The sequence below is a fragment of the Parasteatoda tepidariorum genome, chromosome 6 (genome assembly GCF_982258835.1).
Source record: "Parasteatoda tepidariorum strain Cologne lab strain chromosome 6, Ptep-v5.0, whole genome shotgun sequence".
NCBI classification, from domain to species: domain Eukaryota; kingdom Metazoa; phylum Arthropoda; class Arachnida; order Araneae; family Theridiidae; genus Parasteatoda; species Parasteatoda tepidariorum.
Genome location: NC_141760.1, coordinates 95,310,999 through 95,335,134, shown reverse-complemented (window position 1 = coordinate 95,335,134; position 24,136 = coordinate 95,310,999). Strand labels below are relative to the sequence as shown.

Genomic DNA, 24,136 nt, shown 5'->3' with positions numbered 1-24,136 from the left:
CAGAACATACAGAATTGTAATAGTTATAGCATATTCTTCTTCGTTATAGAATAGTATATATTTCTGTATCCATATAATTCGGAAAACAACAATAAAAAATTATCCAAGTTACTTGAAACAGTGCCATTTGTGCTAATTCTTAATTAATTTTAATCGTTTTCTTGGTAAGTATTTTTTAGTTTTGAAAGAATAAGTTCAACTAGAATTCAGCTATTCTGTTTGAAGCTACATATTCAAATTCATATCAATTATAAAATTTTGCTGTGTAGTATGTTATCTAAAAGTAATGAAGGGATAAACTATGTATCTTTTATTTGAGAATAAAGTTTTCAAACAAGGAACTTATCATTTTGGAATTCTCCGGGAATTATAAATGAGGTAAGTGCAATGATTTTTACAATAAAAAATTTGCTTGTAAATATTTTTTTTTCATTTGATGATGGTTCTCTACAGAATGGTTTTTTACGTCTTCTGATTAAGAACTATAAGAATAATAAAAAAAGAAACAATATGAAAGTTTTTATTTCAATGTAAAGAATTCTTAAAATCGTTTTTTTATCCTAAGAATTCTTTATTTTTCGTTTTTTAGTTTATAATTATTTGATAAAAATTGTTCTCAAAATACTTTTTTTGAAGAATTAAATGGTATAACATTATGTGTTTATGTATACTTCTTGTATATTCCAATGTTTGAAGTAATATGATTCAGAAAAGTATGGAATAAAAATTCGGTACTTACGTATTAACGCCACCGCCGCTACAGATTTGGCGGTTTTTAAGTGCCGCCAATCTACACTTAAAATTTTTGCGACAATTCATTAAATAAAACACTTTATTTAGAATCAAAATAGTCAATCGAATTTCGGTGGAAAATGAGCCGATATAGAGTTTAGCATAGATTCAAAACAATCATATCGCCATATGAACTCTGATAAATAAGATTCCAAATGAAATAACATTTCCAAAACGTACGTTTACCAAGATAAAGTTTTATGTTGTGGGAATTGGTACATTTTCGTTTTTTCGGTAAAATATTTCCCTCCTGAAAAAATAAAATTGCATCTTGTTTTGTTTTTGGCAAATCCCAAAGACGAATTTTCGTAGCACTAAAAATGACGACAAAAAAGAATTGCTTTTTTTTGTTTTTGTTTCGTCATCATTCTTTATTTTACGTTTCTTAGTTCCTAAATAATGATTTTTATTGAAACTAGAAATTTTTTGATAAAAATTGTTGTCAAAAAACTTTGTTTACAAAATTAAATTTCATAAAATTATGAGGCTTATGTATACTTTTTGTTCATTTTAATTTTTGAAGTAATATGATTCTTAAAACTATAGAATGTAAAGTTTAAATGGGCCTTTCATGTTATATCATTAAATTTAGTAATACTATTTCTCGGGCATTAGGTTTTAACTCTTATAAGAATATACATATTTTTTTCTGTTAATGTACAAATATTTTTCCGATGTGTTTTGGATGTTCCTTCTCTAATAAAAAGAGATACCATTTTGTTTTCGTTTGCATAAGATAATATCAAGCATTTTTCTTTTTTAAATTTAATTAGCCACAATAAAGAAGGAACGTTGCAATGCTACGTGCTACATTAACGACGTCTCTGAAGTAACTGAATTACTGTTCATATAGAAATCGCAGATATTAGTCTTATACAACAACGCCCTCTATAGTTCGTTGCGATCGCGAATTGATGTTTCTGGCTGCTAATTTTTGTGCAGGCGTTTTCTGAGTTTGCATAATTTAAATGGCAACGCTGAAAATCAAACCAAAACAAATTTATTAAAGATGGCTTCTCAAGTGTCTGCAGACCCACATTTGAATTCGAAAAAACCTTCCAGTAATTATCTTAAATTTTTCAATCATTTATTGTATTATCAAAGAGATAATTTCTTACTGGGAGTGTTTTATATACTAATTACATATTATTATTTCTTTTAATTTTTGTTTACCTAATGTTTATTTATTATTCATTTATCGTTATGAAACAATTTTGTTTTTGCGATACATTTTAAAGTTGTGAACATTTTTCCCCAACTGTTTATGAATGACTATTTTAATTTTTTTAACTATATTTTTAATCTTAACAATCCAATCGTTTTTACAATTTTTTAATCTAATCTCTAATTATTCAATATCAATATTTTTCCGCATATTTTTTTAAATGAAAGTTCCGAGTTTTATTGTTAATCTAAATATACACAGGAAAACATCAAATTTGTTTGAAAAATATTTTGCAAATTTTGTAGTAGAGCACTAATTTACTGTTACAACCAATGGACATATTTCTACCTAATCCTTAACTTTTTTTTCCATTCTTTTTATATTTTAAAATAGGTTATCTAAATGTTTTCATGGTAAGCTTAAAACATCTAAATTTTTTTAATATGCTTATTTCCATTCATTTATTGACTAAATTTAGTAGCAATTATAATGACCTTATTAATAAAATTATGATATACCTGTATCATTTAAATATTGAATATTAGCTTATAGAATTTTTCTTTCATCAGAGTTTTTTTTTTAATATTATATTTTATGTCCATTCAGTTACATTGTTTACGTTAAAGTATTTTTATTTGGGAGAAAGTTTTTAAGCGTCAATTTTAAAAGTCATATTTTCTAAATTTCATGAAAAAAATACTCGAGAATAATCTTTCGACAATCATTTTTTTTAAAATTAAGTAAGCGATTTCTAAAAAAATTAGTATTTGCCATTTATTTTAAATAGGAACATATGTCCATTTAATTTTATGCATAATATTTAATAGGATTTTAACTTAATTCATATTTTCAGATAGTGCCTTCAAACAACAAAAGCTCCCTGCCTGGCAGCCTATTTTAACTGCAGGAACTGTATTACCTACTTTTTTCATCATTGGATTGGCATTTATACCAGTTGGAATTGGTCTGCTTGTTTCTTCAAATCAAGTAAGTCATTTAATGTACTACTGTAGCGCTCTAATCGTCCAAAGTTATTAGTATCATTACGTAACAAAAAAACGAATTTCAGATGATCAAAATTTATTCTTTCCTGTTGCAGTGGTGTTCTTAATAGTTGCACTTTATTTATAGTCATTATTCCTAACTCCAAGTAATGTCAAATTAAAGTTTTGTATCATGACTAACAAGGTTTAGTTATATGACATTTGGACATAATTATTTTGTATTTTGAGCTAGTGTAACTTCTTTTTATGGCAATTTTTTTTTCTTTTGCATTACTATCTAGAGTGCAACTCCTTAATTTTCTTATATGTTTTCCCTATCTATTAAAATTCCTGGTTTATCATTCTCTAATTTTTTTTATTTTATTTTATCACTGTTATTGATCAACTGATCAATTTTTTGGGTTTACGACTAGTAATTTTCGTTTGATGAGTCTTGTAATTTTTTACCCAGTCCAGAAGACAAGGGAACTCTTGGATCAAGTATTGGGAGAAATTTGCCTTCATCTAGGACTTTTGGATAGAACTAATCTGTATTTGTGTTACATGGAAAGGAGAACCACGAAGACCTCCATGGTTAGTCTGATGATGAGCAGACTTTAACCCATGATCCGTCTGCCACTGAGGATATTTTATGTCAACACTGTCATTGCTGCCAGCCGGGTGCTGAATTCCTATCGACCAGTGATCGCTGGGATTCAAACCTGGTTCACCTCATTGGAAGGCGAACGCTGTATCCCTTGAGCGAAAATGGCTTGTAATTCTCCAATTGGGAAATCTCTAGATCTGAATTAGATCAGAAAATTATTCTCACAAGGTCATCATTTGTTGTGTTGTTATGCTTCTCCTAGACATGGTGCTAAGAGCAAGCTAAATGAGGCAAATAAAAAAATTAATAGAACACACTTTCCTCAATTAACTAATTTCATAAATTTTTTTTCATCAGGGAAGTGAAGTAAATCGCGAGAGTCAGAAAGGTAGAACTATAAATCTCAAGAATTTATTCAATACCGTTGTAGGGAGCATATTGAATAACCCTTTAGATGTAAAATTATAATTTTATTATTGTCAAATAGCACAAAAAAGTATAATGGCCCCCCAAATCCATAACCTTATCCTAAAGCACATCCTTTCTATAGTTTGAAATTAAACAACAAAGGAAGTGAAAGACAAAGTGAATGACAACAAAGGGGTATGAAAGACATTACTTTTTAAGTATTCTGTCACTATCACTCTGTAATCTTTCTCTTGCAAGCTTGTGTCGAAAGAAGGTGAACCTAAATGCATTCACCCCATTTTATCTTTTTAAACATTTGTCTTGAATAAGTGTCATAATATCAATTGAATGAAATGCACATGCACTCAATTAGTTGAAATCTAAAAATAGAATTGTTGAAATGCCAGTGTTCTTGAAGTTGAATGTTTTGTTTTAAACCAATATATTGACTATAAAGTTTTGAACAAAAATTTTGAATTTGATACCAAACAGGAGGTTATATTATCCATTTAAAAGCATGTAAGTAATATAGGTCATATTATAAGAATTGGATTTTTAGTAAATTATATTGCAAGCAGGAAATAATTTGCAAAATTATATCAGATTTCTGAAATTTATGCAAAATCAAATAATTATGGTAACATAACTAAACTAAATGCAAACAATACTTTATAATGTTGGTTGTAAATGTATTAGTAATAATAAGGTTTTGTCTTTAATTGGTCATTAAATTCAAAATCCAAGTCTATATTCAGACTATGCTTTTCATTTATTAAGAAATTGGTTGAGAGACGCATAAAGTTTTAAGTATACTTTAATAGTACCTTAAGTATACTTGCGTAGCATTTTTAAAAAATGCTTTAAGGTGCTTAGTTTGATTTTCCTTTTTTGAAGCCCTTAGAGGTGCTTTTTTCATTTGGTGTTTTAATAAAGTGCTTCATTTTCCCTTTTCCAAAATGAGTTTTTTTCTTCTTCTTTACCATATCTATTTTTGCCTCAAATTACGAAAAAAACGTGGTTTTCACATTGTTCTATTCAACGTTTTCGTAATTCCTTCAACCACAATATATTTCAGTCCGTAGCGTATGAAAGCGCCAATCATTTTATGAAATATTTGCGGGTTCGAATACTGGGTTGTATTCGGTGGGAAGGATTCATGCATTCTCATGAGCAACTTTGCTGCATTTTGCAAGAGAGATAATCTTTTTAAATAACAGTTAAATTAATTATTTATAATTTTGAATAATTTTTTTTACATGATTGTGTAAAGTAATTATTAATTTTAAAAAATTGAATGATTCACTCAATATTGAATCTATTTAAAATTGTTTTTATGGTGGTTAATATAATCAAGAAAATAATTCTTTGTCAGAAACTAGTTATTTTATCATGATCATGAAAAGTATTTTACATTTTGTTAACATGTATATAAAAAGAACTTTCAGCAATATAAAGGGGGAAAATATGACTGTACTTATCCTAATTATAATATTTTTTAAATTGCTTAAAAATATACTATTTTGAATGCATAAAAAGTACTTAAAAGGTGCTTATTTTTTGTTGAAAAATTTGGCTGCGCACTCTGCTTAACGTACAATAACTGTGTTTAAAGCAAGGGAAGATAGTTTCTGTTTTTATATGCAGTGATCATTAATATCATTTGGTTTTAGAACCTTATCTCTTAAAAAAACTTGGTCAAATTGCATAATATGAGTTTTTTGTTAAATGTCATTTGTAATTCATTCATAATTATTTCATTAACATTTTTATTTCATTAGTTTTATAATTGTTTTAAAAAATTTTTTTAAAATAGTTGCTAGTGTTTTTCTTAAGTTATTTTTCAACAGTGCTATTTTTGTGGAAAGAAGTCTAATCTTACTTTTGTATAATCTTAGGTACAAGAAAAGCAAATTCCTTATACCTATTGTAACAGTTCAAACCCTATTGATAAAGGAGAGAGTTGTGCTGATTTATTAGATAAAGGTGTAACTAACTGCACTTGTAATCTTTTCTTTAATATAACTACGCAGTTTAAGGTATGTATTTTTTACCTATATTAATTTTTTCTAGTTTGAAATATTTTTGTACACTTTATTTCAATTTTATTAATTAAATACGAAAGTTCAAAATTTAAAAAATAATATTTTTATTTATTAGACTTGTGCATTTTCTTTAATTATTTAGTTCAGATGAATTTTCAATTATTTTTATTTTAAGTTTAGCTCATTTTTTTTTTAATTTTAATAAATTATAGCATTAAAATTTTGTTTTAGTTACATGCTACCGTTTATGCACTTAGTTATATGCACTGCTAATTTTTCTCGAATTTATATAAGTTTATTGTATTTTGAAATCTTGCAATTTTTAGGATATGTTTTTTGGAAACAATTTATTATTTTTGTTATTTCTTATTAATCTAAGTATTAATTACCTGAACTATAACATTTTATAGATATTTAGAAAAATGTTTTGTCTAAAACTAACTCTTTAGTATTGTTGTTTTTTATTAATTTGAATTTTAAATTCTGTATTATCAGGTATTTGAAAAAAATTGTTTTGTTTTACCTTTATACAAATGCAGAAGTTAATAATAAAATTCTTGAAATTAGTGGTTTTCTGTACATTTTTAATACTTAAAATATTTCTTCATAGTCATTAATTTTTAATAGATTTAGATTTAATTAGAATAATATATTGATAATTATAAAATATTTTCAATAGATATGTTTTCATTTTGATTTTGGGAAGAATTTTGTTTTTTTTTAACAAGATTCAGTTTATTATAGTTATTAATATTTACTTTTTGACTAGTGATTAATATAATATTAGCAGGCATCTTTATCATATTTAAAAGTAAATATTTTATGTATATTATTTAGATTTATATTCTAATTTGTTACTATTTTTTCCTGTAAAGGTTTTTATTTATTTTGGGCTGACTAATTTGTTATATTGATTTATTACTGATTTATTTTATTTTTTGTGCGCATCATATTATTCAGTTTTGTAGTTTTATTTGTTTTTCCCCAGCTTATTATATTTATTTAGGACATACTATTTTGTTGTTGATATTTATCAATGATTATAAATATTTCTTTGTATATGTTGTTAAAATTTACGTTCAAGCTTGTTCACTAAAACTTTTTCCAATATAATGTATTTATTATTGGCTCACTAATTTGTTGTTCAGATTTATCAATAAATATTTTTTGTTTATTTTATGTTATTTAAATTTTTATTCTAACTTGTTAACTAATTTTTTCCTGCATAATGCATTTATTAAATATGTAATTATTTGTTATCTAATTATTTTTACTTAATAAATAGTGTATCTGTGTTATTTTAGATTTATGTTGTTAACTAATATCTTATGAGCTTATTTATTATTGTTACTATGTAAACTTTTTACAAATGTTATGTTTAAATTTATATTTTAGTTAATAAACTATTTTTTTCAGCATAATGTATTTATTTATTTCAGCATAATGTAGAAAATTAATTTTTTTGGGCTTAGGTTGCTTAGATTTATATTCTGATATATAATCTTTTTTTTTTTAGCGTGATGTATTTATTTATTATGGACTCACTAACTATTATCAAAATCATCGACGCTATGTTAAGTCTAGGGATGATGCCCAACTGTTAGGAGATTTAACTAAAGAACCTTCTGGAGATTGTGCTCCTTATGATAAGATAGATAATGTTCCAATTGCTCCATGTGGAGCTATCGCTAACAGTCTTTTTAATGGTTTGTAATTATTTTATCTTTGCACATTACCTTTATATGTAAACAATTACTTAACCTTTATACGTTTATAATTTTTACGTTAAAAAAGGATATTGTGTTAAAAAAGGATATTGTGTTAAAAAAGGATATAGAATCTCTTTGTTCTATATTTTATGTTTCTTAAGAAAAAATTTTAAACAATTAAATTAAAAACTGTAACGTGCAGCCTAATATTTGAGACTAGTTATTCTAAAAATATACTTGATATATATGTTTGGCTAAAGAACTTGTTAAAAATAAATAATACAAATAAACCCAAATTTTTTATTTTAGTTTTAATTTTTTTCTGTATGCATTATGATTTGTTGAGTGTTCACACTTTTATTAGAAACATTTTTTTTAAAATTACACTTATAAAATTCGCTTATGGAAGAGTATCATGTTTATTTTTGGTAGTTTAATGACTATTAATCACTTGGTAACTCAAAGTGCTAACCATGAAATGCTATGTATTATTATTATTTTTTTAGGATATTTATAATCTATTATTATCAGATATCTTAACAAAATTAAAGCAACTAAAACTAACTAAAAGCTATTTTAGTCTTAATCTTCATTTATGAAATAAAATTAGCAGTGTAATAATAGTGAGAGAATATATTACAGCCGATAAAAATCAATAATGATTCACAGATAAATTAGCTTGAGAATTTTTATTCATTTTCTGCTAATGATAGCTTCACAGTCTGTTTCTCTTTTGTTAAAAGAGTTTTGAACTTTCTCTTCACTAAACTGTTATAAATGAGATCATTTAATAAGATATACTATTGTTATTTATTTATTATATTGTTATAAATAAAAAAATTTTTATTAGCATGACATTTCAGTTTTGCAAAAGAAAATCTTATTTAAATTCAATTTTTTTTTGTAGTATTTGTTTGTTTTATTTCTGTATTTTTCACATTTTTTAGCAATAAATAGAATAATTTTTTCGAAAGTTTTTATTTATAAATAAAAATTATAAGTTATCATGATGTTTTTTTCTGGAAAAACAATATTTAAATTCCAATTTTGTTTAATGATCGCTCAAATATAATCACAATCATGATATTAAGGAAAATTTAAGCTTGTTCATTTAATTTTTTTATTATATTTTTATTCTTATACCTGTTGGTTTAAATTTCGTTTAAATATTGATAACAAAAAAAGGAAGGGGTTTAGGAAGACAAATCTTAATTTTTTTTTTAAAGAAAAAGTTCAATGAAAAATAAAAAAGGTAAAGGTTTATAGGAACACCCTAGATTAGATAATATGGAAATTTAATTAGAGCTGCTTTAAAATGCGTAATCAAATTACATTTATGTATTTATATTTTATTTATAAATTTATCTAATTGCAGTATATGTTATTAGAATTTATTCATCATTAGCACAAAAAAAAGAACGTTTATAGAAGAAATTATGTGAAATAATGAATAAGAATTTTCTCTTTATAAAAATTATTTCTTTTATAGAACTTTCTATTCTTATTTATCATTTTATGAAGCTTTCAATTTCTTATTCATTACTTTACAAAGATATATTTGAATTAAAAGAATATTTTAAATTTCTTTCTTATGGCAACAGAATGTGTAGCAAATCAAAACTAAATAAATTCCACATATAAGTTTTATTTGGTAAAAAAAGTTGTAGTTCTTTAATTATTTTTATAGCATGAGCTGTACAAAAAGTTAATCATGGCAATAAGGTTGTAAATCCTCTACTTTTACTTCATTTTAATTCTAATTTATAACCTTTTAAAGTAAAAAGGGAGAAAAATGCTACAAATTAAAATTCCGGTTTTGTTTTTTGGCATATATTTAACTAATTTCTTGCATTTGTATGTGTGTAAATTTAACTTAGTTCTTAATGTTTTAACTTGTACTTCTGTTTATAAATTTTTTATTTATTTGCTTTTCAGATGAAATTAATCTGTTTATTCACTTACCTAATAAAAAGAGAGATGAGGTGCCCGTCCGTAAAGATGGTATTGCATGGCCTACTGATAAGAAAGTGAAATTCAGAAATCCTCCAGGTTTTGATGTAAATCCAGAACGAGGTTTGTTGCATTTCTTTTTGTGTGTATGGGTCTTATTTTAAATTATGTATCGCTTTGCTGTATTACTAAGCATAATTTTTTAGTGAATACTATATGAAAGAAATTTTATTTTTTACAATTGTGTTCCCAATGAGTAAACTATAATATTGTAACTAATATGAAACTTCTAAACCAGATTTAATTTTTGCTTTCAAAGTTGGGTAATTGTTCACAGATTACTCATCCCAATAGAGATGAATAATTTATTAATCAGTAAAGATTAATTACCAGTTCTATATTAAGTTATTCATTTGAAGTGCTAATTCATTCATGCTAAAAATTTTAACCTAAAGCCAATGACTCCTGCTTAAAAAGGTATATTTAAACCATAGGCTCCCAACATGGGCACAATTACCCCCCCCTCTCTCCCCAATCTAAATTAGTATCAAATTATTTTAATAAAATTAAATTGATTTTAAAAGCCTGTGGATATATGTGAAAAAGTAAGATACCTTAAACTTTAAAATAAACACATAGTTTTATTTACATTAATATTATGAACAGTTTATTAATCAGTAAATGCCTTGAAAAATTAAAAATGATTGAATGGTTTATAATACCTTTTAATTAAGCAAAATATTTTTCCCTTAAAAGAGATATTAATAAATCAAGCATTTTAATATTGGTTTGTAGTTTATTGTTTTAATTTTATCATTGTACTGACATTTTTTTAAAAAATATAATAACCTATTGCTGTGGTCATTAAAATTTGTTTGGTGTATTAACATGTGCGTATTAACTTGGTTTTAAATTATGTTTTGAATAATTATGTGTATTGTTGTATATTTGCTTAGTTATTAAATAGGAAAAAAAGCGTACAATTTGTTTAGTTTTCCTAAAATATACCATATGTGTACAGCTTTTCATAAAATAATCCATATTTGTACATCTTTGAAACCTTTATTTTTTTATTTAAAAATGTTTATGTGTAAAAAATATCTCAGGGAGAGGCAATATTAGACTTAAATAAAATGAGTTCTTAAATTTCATGTTAAGCTTTTTTCTGAGAATAAACAATTTCATTTTTAGGACTGTTTAAAGTATTGAGTAACATATGCACATTTTTTTCTTTCAAATTTAGCTTTTAATGGTACGGTGAAACCCATAAATTGGAGTGTTGCTGTTTGGGATCTTGACAAACAGAATAAGAACAATAACGGTTTTGAAAATGAAGATTTGATTGTATGGATGAGAACAGCAGCCTTGCCTACTTTTAGGAAATTGTATCGTCGAGTCAATCATGAAAAAGAGGGTTATAGAATTGGTCTTCCAGAAGGATTGTATGAATTGGAAATTAAATACCGTATCCTTTTTATTATTGAGACTTGTATAATTAACTTTTTTTTAAAAAGCCAGGTGTATTTTTTTTCTTGATTTGCATTTTCAATTTCATTCTCTATCTTTTGATACTTATGTTTTGAAAATTATTTATTCACTGTGAAACAATAAGTTCTTTATATATGTATAAAGTTGAAAAATACACAAAATCTGAACATGATGGAACAAATAATTCTGAAAGATATGGCAAAATAAGTTATGGTTTTTTAAAGATATGGCAAAATATGTTAAAATTAACATTAAAGAGACATTATGCTGTTGGCGAAATATTTCATTTGAAAATTCTGCATCTACGTTAGTAATTCGAAATGTGAAGTGAGTTCATGTAAAAAAATGTGAAGTGAGTTCAGATAAATCATAAAGTCTCAAATACTTAAAATATTTTTGAAGCTATCAAAATTCAAACAAATTATTGTGGAATTACACAGAGGAAGTATTATTTATATGTAACATAGGAACTATGCTATAATTTGTATTACCGTTGATATTTTGAAAGAACAATATTTATTATTAAGAACTTTATGGTTTACTCTAAGATTACTTGAACTCACTTTTTTTTCGATTAAAACTTTAAATTGGCAGTGGAGAGGAGACAGAATTTGTCAGGAAGCATTTCTACATTTTTATAGGCATTAAGATATTCAAATTTTCATTTACTCTCTTAATTAACTTTTTGAGGCCCTATACTAGTATATTTTAGCGACAAACCTTTGAAGCATGAAGTTTGAATGTTAGTATGAAAAAATCTGATCAATATATAATTTATTCATAGAGTAGCCGGGATGGGAGGTCGTTGGGACCTCCAAGATTTTCACTATTCATCAAATATTGTCTGGCTATATGGCATACTTATAGAATTTCATATTCCCACTTTTATTTTTTAAGAAACGCAAAAAAATTATTACACACTTATTCGACATTTTTAAATAGCTATGAAAAAAATATATTAAGTATAGTTTAATGTAGCCATTTCACAATTTCGTCTTAAATCTTATCCCATCCTTGCCATTGTTAGTCACTCATCATGGTGGTCTTATTTTTTAATACATGGAAGCCAGTTCCATCCGAAACATTATCTTATAATATTAATTTTTTGTACCATTCATAAAAGACATTTGCAAACACAGTATTTTTCTCACTGTGAAACTCATAGTTGAAACAGTTGTTAGTTTAATTTGTTCCGAAAGTAAAATTCCAAAACAGAAAATATTCATTAGCTTATTAAGATGAACTGCTATTCTCCTCATGCTATTGAATTTCTTTACCTTTATCTAATGCATGCATGGCCTTCACAGTTTCCAGAATTGGTGTGGCCTTCAGATTAATATACTTATTTGTAGATTTTATACTACACCAATCATACTTAATTTCTAAACTGCCATCGTAAATTTCTTTAGCACTATTGCATTACTTTAGCATTTACTGAGAGAATTGATTATGTATGATAATGAGCTAGAATATTTTAAATCAAATTTATTTCAACACTGAGTAAATTATCAAAGTATAAATTTTGCTAACACTTGAAATATAAAAGTAAAATCTTCTGGGGAAAATAAGAAAAGTTGACAACTATGTTAATTATAACTTATATCTTCAAAAAAATTGGTTTGAGTCGCTTTTGATGTCCTTTTATATAACCTAATGTCCCTTAATAATATGATAGAATAATTGCAGATGCTAATTTATGATTCTGTCATATTTCATTTGGTATAATCATTTGGAATTTCATTTGGCAAAATAGAAACTTTTCCCCTCCTAAAAATATAAGTTCGGCACCCATGTTTATTCAAGTCTATTGTTTTTTACTTATTGTTAATAAAAATTTTAGAATGTTTTTGTTGTTAGAAAAACATTTTTATTTTTGCTTAACTAAAATATCAGGCTATAAAGTCACTTCATTTAAAGGAACCAAAAGAATAATATTGTCCAATACTTCTTGGCTGGGAGGGAAGAATCCTTTTCTTGGCATTGCATACATAGTTGTGGGAAGTATTTGTTTATTACTTGCTGTCATCTTTTTAATTATCCATTTCAAGTATGGAAAAAGGTATGTTTGGCAGTATTTTTTTTATTAAACTAGTTTATATTGTGTATTTAAACCCTTTCTGTATAGACATAAAGATGAAATTTTTTTCATCTTTATGTCTATACGGAAAGGGTTTGTAAAGATGAAATTTTTTTCAATTTTTTGAACGTACAAATAATATAGAACCAATTGTTCTTTTAACAATCCGTTGAATTATGTATTTGCTTTGATTATTTTGAAAAAAATTGCTGTGATTATTGAAAAAAAAGTAGTTTATTAAACTCATTACTTTTAATAATGAGAGGATAGGGTAACTTAGTTTATAACTATTCATATATTTTATTTTTGTTATTTTGGAAGAAGTGTTCTTTTGTTCCAGGGCTTGATTGATGACTCAGTTTTGTATGACTGACACTTTGAGTCATCTCTGACTCTTGAGTTCAGTTTACGTGATCTTTGCGGGAGTTCTCATGCTGCTAACCTCTTTCACCCAGCAATCTTTAATTCATTGAATAACATAGTAAAACTAAGTGTCAATCTTGTACACCGTGTCACGGTTTTCCTCTAATTACCTCCTCAGATGTAGGGCTTAAAGTTATTATTATTTTCATTTTAAAAATCAAATTTTATACCAAATTTGTTACACTATTATTCAATGCTAAATGAATTTGTAATTCGGCTTTTCTTGAAACAGTTATTTCTGTAGATTAGGATTTTCATATTTCTAAGAATTTAAAATTTTTGGTGGTCTGTTGGTCCAAGATCACTAACAAATAAGTAATCAATAGTTATTCTGAGTCGCAATTGATATAAAAGATGGTATGTTTTATGTTTTGGTATGTGTTTTTGCCACAATATAGCATATTTCATCATATTTGTAAACAATACACATTTCTATACTGTAATTTTAAATTTTCATTTAATTCACTGAGTTAATGTTTTTAGAACAAATTTAACAGAGACATGTAAACAGATGAGTAAAAATGTGTGCAGACTAGTAATGTCTTTTAGTTACTGGTCCTTTGTACCAGTTACCAAATTTTCTGAATTTCTAACCCTGTTTCTATCCTATAAGAAATTCATTTTTTTTCGGAAATTTTTGTTTAGTTTAATGAATGTTTAGTTTCCATAATAATTTTGTATATCTATCAAATATTCATGTCATTTCAATAAATTTTTTCTATCTTTTTGATTGTGAATTGTGTGTTAATTGATTTCTTTTATGTGTTACAGCACACATGATCTGGTAAACATCTCTCCAAGAACGCCATACTGAGATAATATGTGTATGAAGAACTCATTACACATTCCATATCACTTTTAATTCACAAGTATCATGATGTTTATATATATATATATATATGTATGCATTGATTTCTAATGTGTTTTATTGGATATTAATTGCTAAAATTTTCTAACGGTTTGTTGAAATGATTATAGATTTATAAAGAAATTGTTTTGTGCACTGTGAAATTTTATTGTTTTGATAAAAGTAAAGAAAAATATTTAAGTTGCATTTTAGTAGTTATTATTTTAATTTTTATGCTACTAAGTAATGCATTTCAAACTTTTTATATTTCTATTAGTTAGATCTTAGGTGGGCACTCATTAGGCTATTATGAATTGTTTTTCATGATTATGTGCCAGTATACAGTTTCTTAGTGTTAAGTAAGTTTAAAATTGAATAAGTATGGTTATATATTCTGAGCCAAGTTTCTGGTTCTACATAATATTTGCACTTATATATATATTTAAAAAAAATGAAATAGTTGTCATGAAACTATCCATTGTTAAGTCATCTTTATTAAGAATCAGTTAGCCTCTTTTATCATGGTAAATTTCTGAAAATCCTATTAAAATAAGAAATTAGCAAGTAATTTTTCACAAGATAAATTAAATTGAATGTAAATATAACTAGGCTGCACCTTTTAATATTTTGCTTCCATCTTTCATAAGTATTTTACTTCTAAACGTTTATTAATAGAAAATAATTTTTTATTCTTAAACATTTTGAAACTTCTCAGGTGTTGGTTATTAATCAGTGGCAAATATGCAGATATATTACACAGTTTAATGTTATTTCATTTCCTTACTGACAAAGTCTCAACATGTCTTGTCGTGGTAAAGGAGGAAAAGGGGGAGCCAAGTGTCCTCATTGAGTTTTGCATTAAAATGTTTCTTACAATCAAAAAGAAAGCAAAATATTTCTCTTAAAGCAATTAACTTCTTTTATAAAGTCAAATTTTAAAATAGCATGAGAGATTAGCAAAAATCAATTTTTTATAAAATAAAATAGATAATAATACATCTTTTATATTTTGCTTCGCCATTTCATAAATATTTTGCTTTCAAATATTCCTCAATAAAAAACAATTATTTATTTATAAGCATTTTGAAGTTGCACACATGTATGTTATTGATCAGTTGCTAATATGCATAGATTACACTGTTACATATTATTTTATTACATTTTTAACAATGAATCAAAATGTCTGCGTATTGTAAAAAGGACAAGGAGGTGCAAAGCGTCATCATTAAATTTTGCATAAAATGCTTCTTATTAAGTAGGAAAAATTAATAAAGGACGTCATGACAGGAAAAGGTAAACATAAAATCGGTAAAAATTATTAACCAAATTAATAAAATTTAGTAAACTTTCTGAAAAAGCAAATGCATTTAAGGAAAATTAACGTGGAATGGTTAACAATAATTTTGTTCCTTATGGCTATGTTGACTCTATGGATAAAGTGTCAATTTTAGCCTTAAATATCTGAAAGAATTAAGGATTGATATTAATTTGATTTCTGTCATTTGATATAGTTGACTAATATCTTGAAGTGTGCAGTTCTGGTTTTTATTTAATAAATGTTTTTAATAGATAACTACAAAACTGAAATCACATTTTCACCATAGAGTTAAGATTCATGTAAGAAAATTGTTTATATGTTTTCCTTTGTACTACTAATAACTCTTCTGCTGGACATCTGAAGAAGTTAAGGATTCACATTTCTTGCAATTCTTTTTTTTAATAAAACCTTGTCATGTACAGTTTTATTTTCATTGAAAAAAATGTATTTTATTTATGTAACACCAAAACAAAATAAAATTTTTCTCATAGCAATAGCATTTGTGCAAGAAAATTGATCATGTTTTTCATAATAAATAAATACACGTGCCCACCGTTAAAAGAATTAGGGAATCATTTTTTTTATTTTTTATATCAGAATTTGTGATATCCTTAGTCAAATTTATCTATGCATGAACTGATGTTTCAAATTTACCTTTGTATATATCTGGATTTCAGTTGTTAGTGCGATGATGTATAGCTTCAATTTCCATCCAGTATTAATTTGCTTAATATAAATGTTTGTGCCTTGAACTTAAATATATTTGTAGTATATGTATCATATATGTGTAGTTATTTATTCTGATCTCTTCTTCTTGGGTCAGTAAGAATACTGGATATATATTAATTATAAACTCTTGTGCATTTCGAAAAAATAATAATTAGTTTTTAATTATGTTTTGATGTTTGCCTTATCAGAGTTTCACTCAGTGGGAACTGTTTGTTACAGTACTTATTGGAGTTTTGATGATTAAAAGCTAGATTAGAACAATTTTTAAAGATTTGAGATGCTACTTGATGAGAGATTCATCCAGTTTCAAGTGGTGAAAAAATATCTTTTAAATTTCTATTTTTTAGTATAGTTATTTTAGAAAAAGCACAATTTCTATTTAAAGACATCTTTGTAAAAAAGTTATTCTAAATGAGATAGCCATTAAATTATCAAGCAAAGTCTCTTTTAAAAAATAACTGTGCACTACTATTGAAAGCTTTAAAAGCATTAAGAAAAGAGAAAACAAAACTAGTAGTTGAAACTTTTTTCCTAATTGTTTTTTTTTAAATCTTTTTTAACTAGGCTGTCAGAGAACTGCCTTCAAACTAATTTTAATGTGTTTAATTAAATGACTTGCATTATTTGTTCATTGTCTTTATTTGGAGAATGAAAAGAAATATTAACGAGTGAAAAAATAAAGAATTGTTTATGTCAGAGTATTTCAGATTTATGTATATTATATTTACTACTAATAAAAATTTATTCAACATTATTATTTGTTGCATATATTTGTAATTGAATTTGTTATTTAGCTTGCATTTACTTTGTAGTTAATGCTTTTTTTTCTATTTGCATTTTATTAGTTTTTTTAATTTATAAATAAAAATTTAAATTTGTCTTTTTTTAAAAAAAAAATATTGAGTTAAGTTTAAGAATAAAGGAAAACACTGGGTGACAAAAATACATCAAAATCTGATGAGAATATAGACTGGGAAATGTGTATGATTCTTTCATGTAAATGAAAGTGTTATTTAAATCAATGTTACTACTTGCTTTTCACTGAAATAAATAAACAATAACAATTCTATAAATGGAAGAAAAAATAGCATTTTTTTTTAAAAATTTTTTATATTTATTTGTTTTTGCTTAAAACCAATTTTTTGTTGACTCTCTTTTCCAACTTTTCCTTTGTGTTTATTATTTTTTGTTACTCTCTAAGCATTCTTGTATGAGTATTGCTTAAACAAGATCCTGAGGTTAGCAAGGATAATGCGATAATTGTCTGATTTAATGTTAAAAATTTAGTTCAAAGTCCTTTTAGGTTTAATGATGAATTTTTTAAAAATTTCTTCAAAGCAATTTTATTAAAGCTATGAGAAAAAAAAGAAAAAAGAATTAGACTATTCTAAGAAATTTTATTCCCCTCTGAAAAGTTTAAAAACACCTGGTTCTGGTTCGAAAATTGTAACTATAAAGATAAAGAATGTAAAGTTCTTATATGTGTTTTACCTTAAATTAAACTGTTGCAATAACTAATAAAAAATTTTGCTATGCAAACCATTAAATGAATTTTATGTAGAGTGTTGTTTATGTGATTACATGTGTGTTCCTGGCTTAATACTTGCACTACACAAAATCTTGATTCTGTTTCTTTTTAAAAGAGAGATCTGCGTATTATTAAAGCACATTTTTATTATATTCAAGTAATAATAAAACCTATATTTATTTTGTAATAATTTTTTTCATATTGGGTTCTAATTATAATCATTCGATATTTTTTATTGAAAAGTTAGCATTAAGTTTAAAACTCAGTATTTCTAAATTTTGACTTCTTAAGCCATCAATAACCTTAATATAGTTTTAAAAAAATTGTTTATTTGCATTTGGTAGGCTAAAAAAGTAATGCGTATTAGTATTTAATTCTATTCCAGTAATACAATAAAATTAATAACAAAAAGGATGTATATAATTTATTCATATAAAACTTCCTAATTTTATATACAGATCTTGTAAGCATCTTACGAGTTCCCTAACAGACGGTCTGATTTCTGGTAATTCTGACCAGCAGTACCACATCAATTTATACCTGGAAAGCAAGAATTAGAATTTATAAAAATATTAATTGTACTTGTATTTTGGGATATTTCAATCAGTGCTTTAGATTTATATTTAAGATTTTTGTACTTAAAAATTTAACTGTAGCAAATTTAATGTGTGGAAATTAGATAAGCAGCACAAATTACCCAATTAATCAGCTTTTATGAGGCATGCAGTGTATTTATTGTTAGAAATGTGAGTGTTCTTTTATTTTTTAAAATTTATCTAGTTTGCATAATTGTAAAATTAAATTCTTTTTAACATATATAAATCTTAAACTATGGTTATAGTTATAGGCATGAAATTCTTACAGATCATCTGGGCAGTTTTTCGGTTGATTTAATCTATATCCATCCATCAGAGTGGAAAACATTTCAAACGCATCTACTGATGCATAGGGTTGATGTCCTAGAGTGACCAGCTCCCATAATGTAACTCCAAAAGACCACTATTGAAATAAAGAATACATTTTGAACAATAAATGAACTGAAATATATAAGCTTTTTGTAAAGGAAAGATTGCTATTAGGTTAATCCTAAGTACCAGATACCCCTCACCCCCCCCCCCATAAAAAGCATAAAAGAATATGAAAAATCAATGAAAACCAAACAAAAATAGAAATGAATGATTTTCTGCTGCTGCGTTCTGCTTAGAACACCAGTTAATTTATTTCTTGGACAGCAAGTTCTTATATTCGTAACCAATTCTTAAAAAATCTGGGTTTTACTTTGAAAATTTTGAAATATTTTCTTCGGGCTTTCAGATTTTGAAATAAAATTTTTGTCCTTTGTATACCAAATGAAAAAATTAAAAATAAATAAGTTACATCTCACGAATTAATTATATATATAACACAGACAAAAAGGATAAAAGAGAGATCAACGAAGAAAATTATAATAAGTTTTCTTTACTGCTCATAAGCTGCAATATATATATATATATATATATATATATATATATATATATATATATATATATATATATATATATATATATATATATATATATATATATATATATATATATATGATTTCTGCTTTACATGCAGATGACCCGAAAGAATAGTTGACAAATTCATGGCAATGGTTTGAATTACGCAAACAATTCAAAATCCAACTGAAATATGAAAACGATTTAGATTGTTTTTTTTACATTAAGCGAGCATACTATTATGACTATGCGAGCATACTATTAAACTGTAGGACAATAGTTATGTAAAATATTCTTGAGATATAATTAGAACAGATTCTTCGCATAAACAATGTTTTTTATTTATGATATCCTACTAAATAATTACAAATATTTTAATATATATGTAGTTCATAAAGTTCGCTAGCTCGAAATTGGTTTTTATATTCAAGGTAAGCTATTTTTTTATTATCAAAACACTACTCTAAATTGATTTTTCATAATATAGAATCTTAAAACTAGAAAGGTGTATAAAAATTGCTCTGACGTATATATATGGTATGCACATTAATAATTATATAGAATCAATTACTAACCACGTCTGTTTCAAATGAAAATTCATTCCTCACTATACTTTCAACAGCTAACCACTTGATTGGCCTATTCTCACTATCACACAAACAATGATAATCATTTGGGAAAAGGTCTCTTGCAAGAGCATTATCAGCAAGTTTAATTTGAAGATCTTCATTCACTCTAAGGAAAAAAGCGGGAAAAAAATTATATGTATGCACCATAAAATATAATTTAATAATCACAAATTACTTGAAGTGTAAAATTTTCCACTATTACTAGAAGCTTATCTCTTTTAGTAAGTTAGTATAAAATTGTCTACTATAATTCCAATTTTTCCTTTTTAGTGTATATCAGAGGGATAAGGTTAGGAAATACTATACTATGAAAAATACTATACTATTTTATTTATACCTTCCATTATTAGTCTATTTTCAACCGTAAGTTTTTTATTTTAAATTTGTATTAGTTCAGAATTTTGTACTATAGTATTCTCTACTAATAGTATATTTTATACTATTTATCGAAAATACTATTACTATTTTTTTTATTCCTTCCATTATTATTTTATGTTTAATCCGTAAGTTTTCTATTCTAAATTTATATTAATACAAAATCTTCCACTGTTGTTCGAAATTAATATCCTTCGGTATAAATATTAATTTAAAATTTTTCACAATCACAGTTTATCTGTTTAAATACTAAAATTAATTCTTACGTAATAATAAATATTCTTAGTATAAGTAAAAAGACTTAGTCATATTTTTGTTTTAAAGGAGAGTTTCAGGCAATTTTCGCCAAAGCAATACGACAGTATACACGATTTTAGAGCATTCAAAATGTCTTTTGCATTTGCTCTAAAAGTATAAATAGAAACTCGCATATAAGAATGGTTCAGCTCTTTTTGCACTGACTGTAATCATATACGAAATTACACGGCTTTGAGCTACTTTTTCTTAGAACAGTCCGTTCTAACTTCTCAAATATTCATCGACTTTACTTGAAAATTTCACTGCGTGTGTAAAACTTAAGTCTTCATTTGCACGCTGAATTATTTTATTAGATTTCTGGCATTTACTTCATAACCAGATAAAAGCCACCTTTCGAGGGAATGTCGTAAACGTTTCTAAACGATCTTTAAAAGCTATTTGCTGAATGAAAATATTACTCTCAATGAAAATTGCATTAGTTACATAATATAAATAATTCCAAGAAACTGACTCTGAAAGATAAACTTGAAAATGGAAAAACGTCATTAAAAAAAACTATAAAGGTGTAAAAAATTGACATACTTCGTGCGCTCAAAAGTAAGGCGACCATTAATACAAATCTTATGAATGACGTTTAATTCAAAAAGCGTCTAATTCAACAAATACTATATCCCAGAGCCGTGATGGCCAATGCGGCAAACCGGGTTCGAATCCGGTTTGCACCGACCATAGTGTTGACGTGAAATATCCTCAGTGGTAAACGGATCATGGGTTAGAGTCCCCTTGCCGTCAGGCTAACCTTGGGAGGTTCTCGTGGTCTTCCTCTCCATGTAACGCAAATGCGGGTTAGCTCCATCAAAAAGTCCTCCACGAAGGCAAATTTCTCCCAATATTCGATCTAGGAGTTCCCTTGTCTTCTAGATTGGGTTCAAAATTACAAGGCTACGGAGTTGAACGTTCAACGACGGTTATGAAAAAAAAAAAATACTTTATCCCACGTCTTGTAGGTCTTGAAAATGAGCGCCTTGTTTTTGGGTGCTTAAAACATGTTGACTTTTCCACCATTATAATTTTTAAAGCAAATGAAATGTTTCCATCATATTTGTTATATACATGATTAATTTTTAAGTCAGATTAGTTTATAGTTATTAAGTCAGAAAAAAAATTGAATGTGTTATCATACATCCGATTATTAAAATATTCTTTTGAAAAAATGCCATTTAATGAAGAAAGTTTATTTAATCCTATACACGCAACCTATTTAAAAAACATACTATAACTATACCATATTTGAAAAATGTAATTGTAATACGTTCATAACACATATTAAACAATATTTATAACATACCATTATAAATTTCATAATATGTATTATCGTATAATTTTACGTAGTTAAAAATGTGATTGTAAAACATACACACAATTTCTTGTTGCAATATCCTTGTGAATGACTCCTCTATAATGCAAGTATTCAATGGCTTTGATAATCTGTATAGCCATCGACACTAGATCGATTGTCGTTAGAACCTAGATAAAAGAAAAATACCGTGTTTCAAATATTTGCACACATCACAAATTATTTATTAAATAGTTTACTCAAAGTTTCATTACTCTTCATTATAAATTCCTTTTTGGGGAACAGCACAAACCACTGCAAAATGTTAATTTGAATTGAACATTTGTATCCTGTTAATAGACCCTTTGGCAAATTCACGAAAATGTCAGTAATTTTATGGTTTTCCATATTTTGTGTGTATGCAACAGGCTAAAACCATATGATGGATGTTTGTGTGAACCCGGTGCATTGAGGGTTAAAATGCGACTGAACCACGTGACTGGAGGGCGAAATGAGAGGAAAATTTTCTACCTTCCGTTTCTAATTGTTAGCTTTTATTGAAGAAAGAAAATATGCGGAAATTTTAAAGTCAAAAATCTTAAAATATGGAGGTTTTCTGAGCTACATTCAGTTGTATAGAAAATATATTAATTGCATTGGAAAACTTTGTTATAAGAGGATCTTATATGTTTCATAAGTAAGTTAATTTATCACTTTTTGGAATTACTATTGTTTTATTTGCTGTATAAAAATTAACTTTTAGCATGTTCTATTTTTTTCCTTAAAACATTGTATGAATCTCGTTTATTCCAATTTATTCATTTAAAAATCAAAACAAATGCCAAAATGTTACAGGTGAAGTTTGTGGCGACATTGTCGTTACTTTCCTTTTTCTTTTATTTACGTTGTTTGATTTTTACTCTCCATAATACCTTTGAAAAAATAAATTATTCATTAGTTTTTAATTTCAGCAGTTTACTTTGAATTAATTTAGTTAGTTAAATACTTTTTCCCAAAGAGAGACATTAAAGGTTATTACAAAACTATTCGATAAAAAGGGCCATTTTTTTTAAACACTTATTTATGAAATCGCTTCTTTGATGAAATCGTGAGATATTTTTGAATTAAAATCGTCTGGTTTTTTATTGTAATATAATAAACGTAAAAAAAATGAGTATGCTAGCAGTGTTATGGACGCTGAATAACCAACTCAGATGTAAAGTTTAAATAAAATCGAGAGTTTAAAGGAGTGAAATAGATTTTTTTAAAGTTTTTTTTTTTTTTTTTTTTTTTTTGCAGTTTTTTTCATTCCCAATTTTTATTTTATTTTTTGCGTCTCCTTGACATGTCTAAAATCATTTTTTGCACATGTTTTAAAAAATTCCAAATGCCTAAAAAGACATCTATAATTTTACAAGATGCAGTACTATTGCAAAATCTATGTTTGATTAAACTTTTAATTCGTATTTTATGTACTTCAATATCGATGAATTGAATGAATAAAAAAATAAATACCGGAGGATATAATGAAAGAATTACACAGGGCTGTTACAACATGAGTTAAATTTTTTCTGATGACCAGTGAATCAAATTAGTTTCATCAAAGGATACATTTCTACCATTTTTAATGCGATGAATATTTAATTTTAATATTGTAAATATGTAAACAATTTTGTACAATTTATACCTATTAAAAAATTGAAATTCGAAAAAAATTGTTAATGTGGCAAAGTCATGTCGAAAAATAATCCAATATTTTATTGTTCCGCCTGTCTTATCTCTCCTAAAGCTTTTAACTTTTCTTCATTGCCTTATTAAGTACAAAACACTAATTAACCGTAAAAGAGAATTCATCTTATCTGTCACACAATGCTCTTCTTTCCAGTCTGGAGACGAAAGGTTGCAATAAAGGAAAAACGGTTTAACACTTTATACGGCTATCTTTTTCTAACGTTATAGCAATGTTATTTTAAAAATATTTTTAGGACTGA

General features: G+C 26.0%; 2 protein-coding genes across 5 annotated transcripts in view; one reads left to right on the top strand and one right to left on the bottom strand.

Annotated features, from left to right (window-relative positions):
- The first annotated feature begins 1,720 nt into the window (after positions 1-1,720).
- Cdc50 (cell cycle control protein 50A) lies at positions 1,721-17,292 on the top strand. Its single transcript, XM_016072980.5, has 8 exons — positions 1,721-1,853; positions 2,811-2,944; positions 5,851-5,991; positions 7,514-7,703; positions 9,642-9,779; positions 10,900-11,121; positions 13,038-13,203; positions 14,416-17,292. The coding sequence occupies exons 1-8, from the start codon at positions 1,802-1,804 to the stop codon at positions 14,456-14,458; spliced, it is 1,086 nt and encodes a 361-aa protein (XP_015928466.3). The 5' UTR covers positions 1,721-1,801; the 3' UTR covers positions 14,459-17,292.
- Positions 17,293-18,464: 1,172 nt separating this feature from the next.
- Positions 18,465-24,136, bottom strand: part of LOC107455419 (inactive tyrosine-protein kinase RYK) — a 51,167-nt gene continuing 45,495 nt past the window's right edge. For all 4 annotated transcript variants that reach the window (XM_043047166.3, XM_043047117.3, XM_043047070.3 and 1 more), the window contains exons 11-14: positions 22,227-22,336; positions 20,123-20,282; positions 18,929-19,065; positions 18,465-18,606 (exon numbers count right to left, since the gene is read on the bottom strand). In XM_043047166.3, the coding sequence (XP_042903100.2) occupies positions 18,495-18,606; positions 18,929-19,065; positions 20,123-20,282; positions 22,227-22,336 (519 nt within the window). In that variant the 3' untranslated portion in view covers positions 18,465-18,494. The remainder of the gene's footprint in view (positions 18,607-18,928; positions 19,066-20,122; positions 20,283-22,226; positions 22,337-24,136) is intronic.

Excerpts from the sequence above, each read along its gene's own strand:
- Cdc50 (XM_016072980.5), top strand. The coding sequence starts at position 1,802 with ATGGCTTCTCAAGTGTCTGCAGACCCACATTTGAATTCGAAAAAACCT. Across the intron at positions 1,854-2,810 it reads GAATTCGAAAAAACCTTCCA|ATAGTGCCTTCAAACAACAA; the intron begins GTAATTATCTTA and ends TCATATTTTCAG. Across the intron at positions 11,122-13,037 it reads TGAATTGGAAATTAAATACC|GCTATAAAGTCACTTCATTT; the intron begins GTATCCTTTTTA and ends CTAAAATATCAG.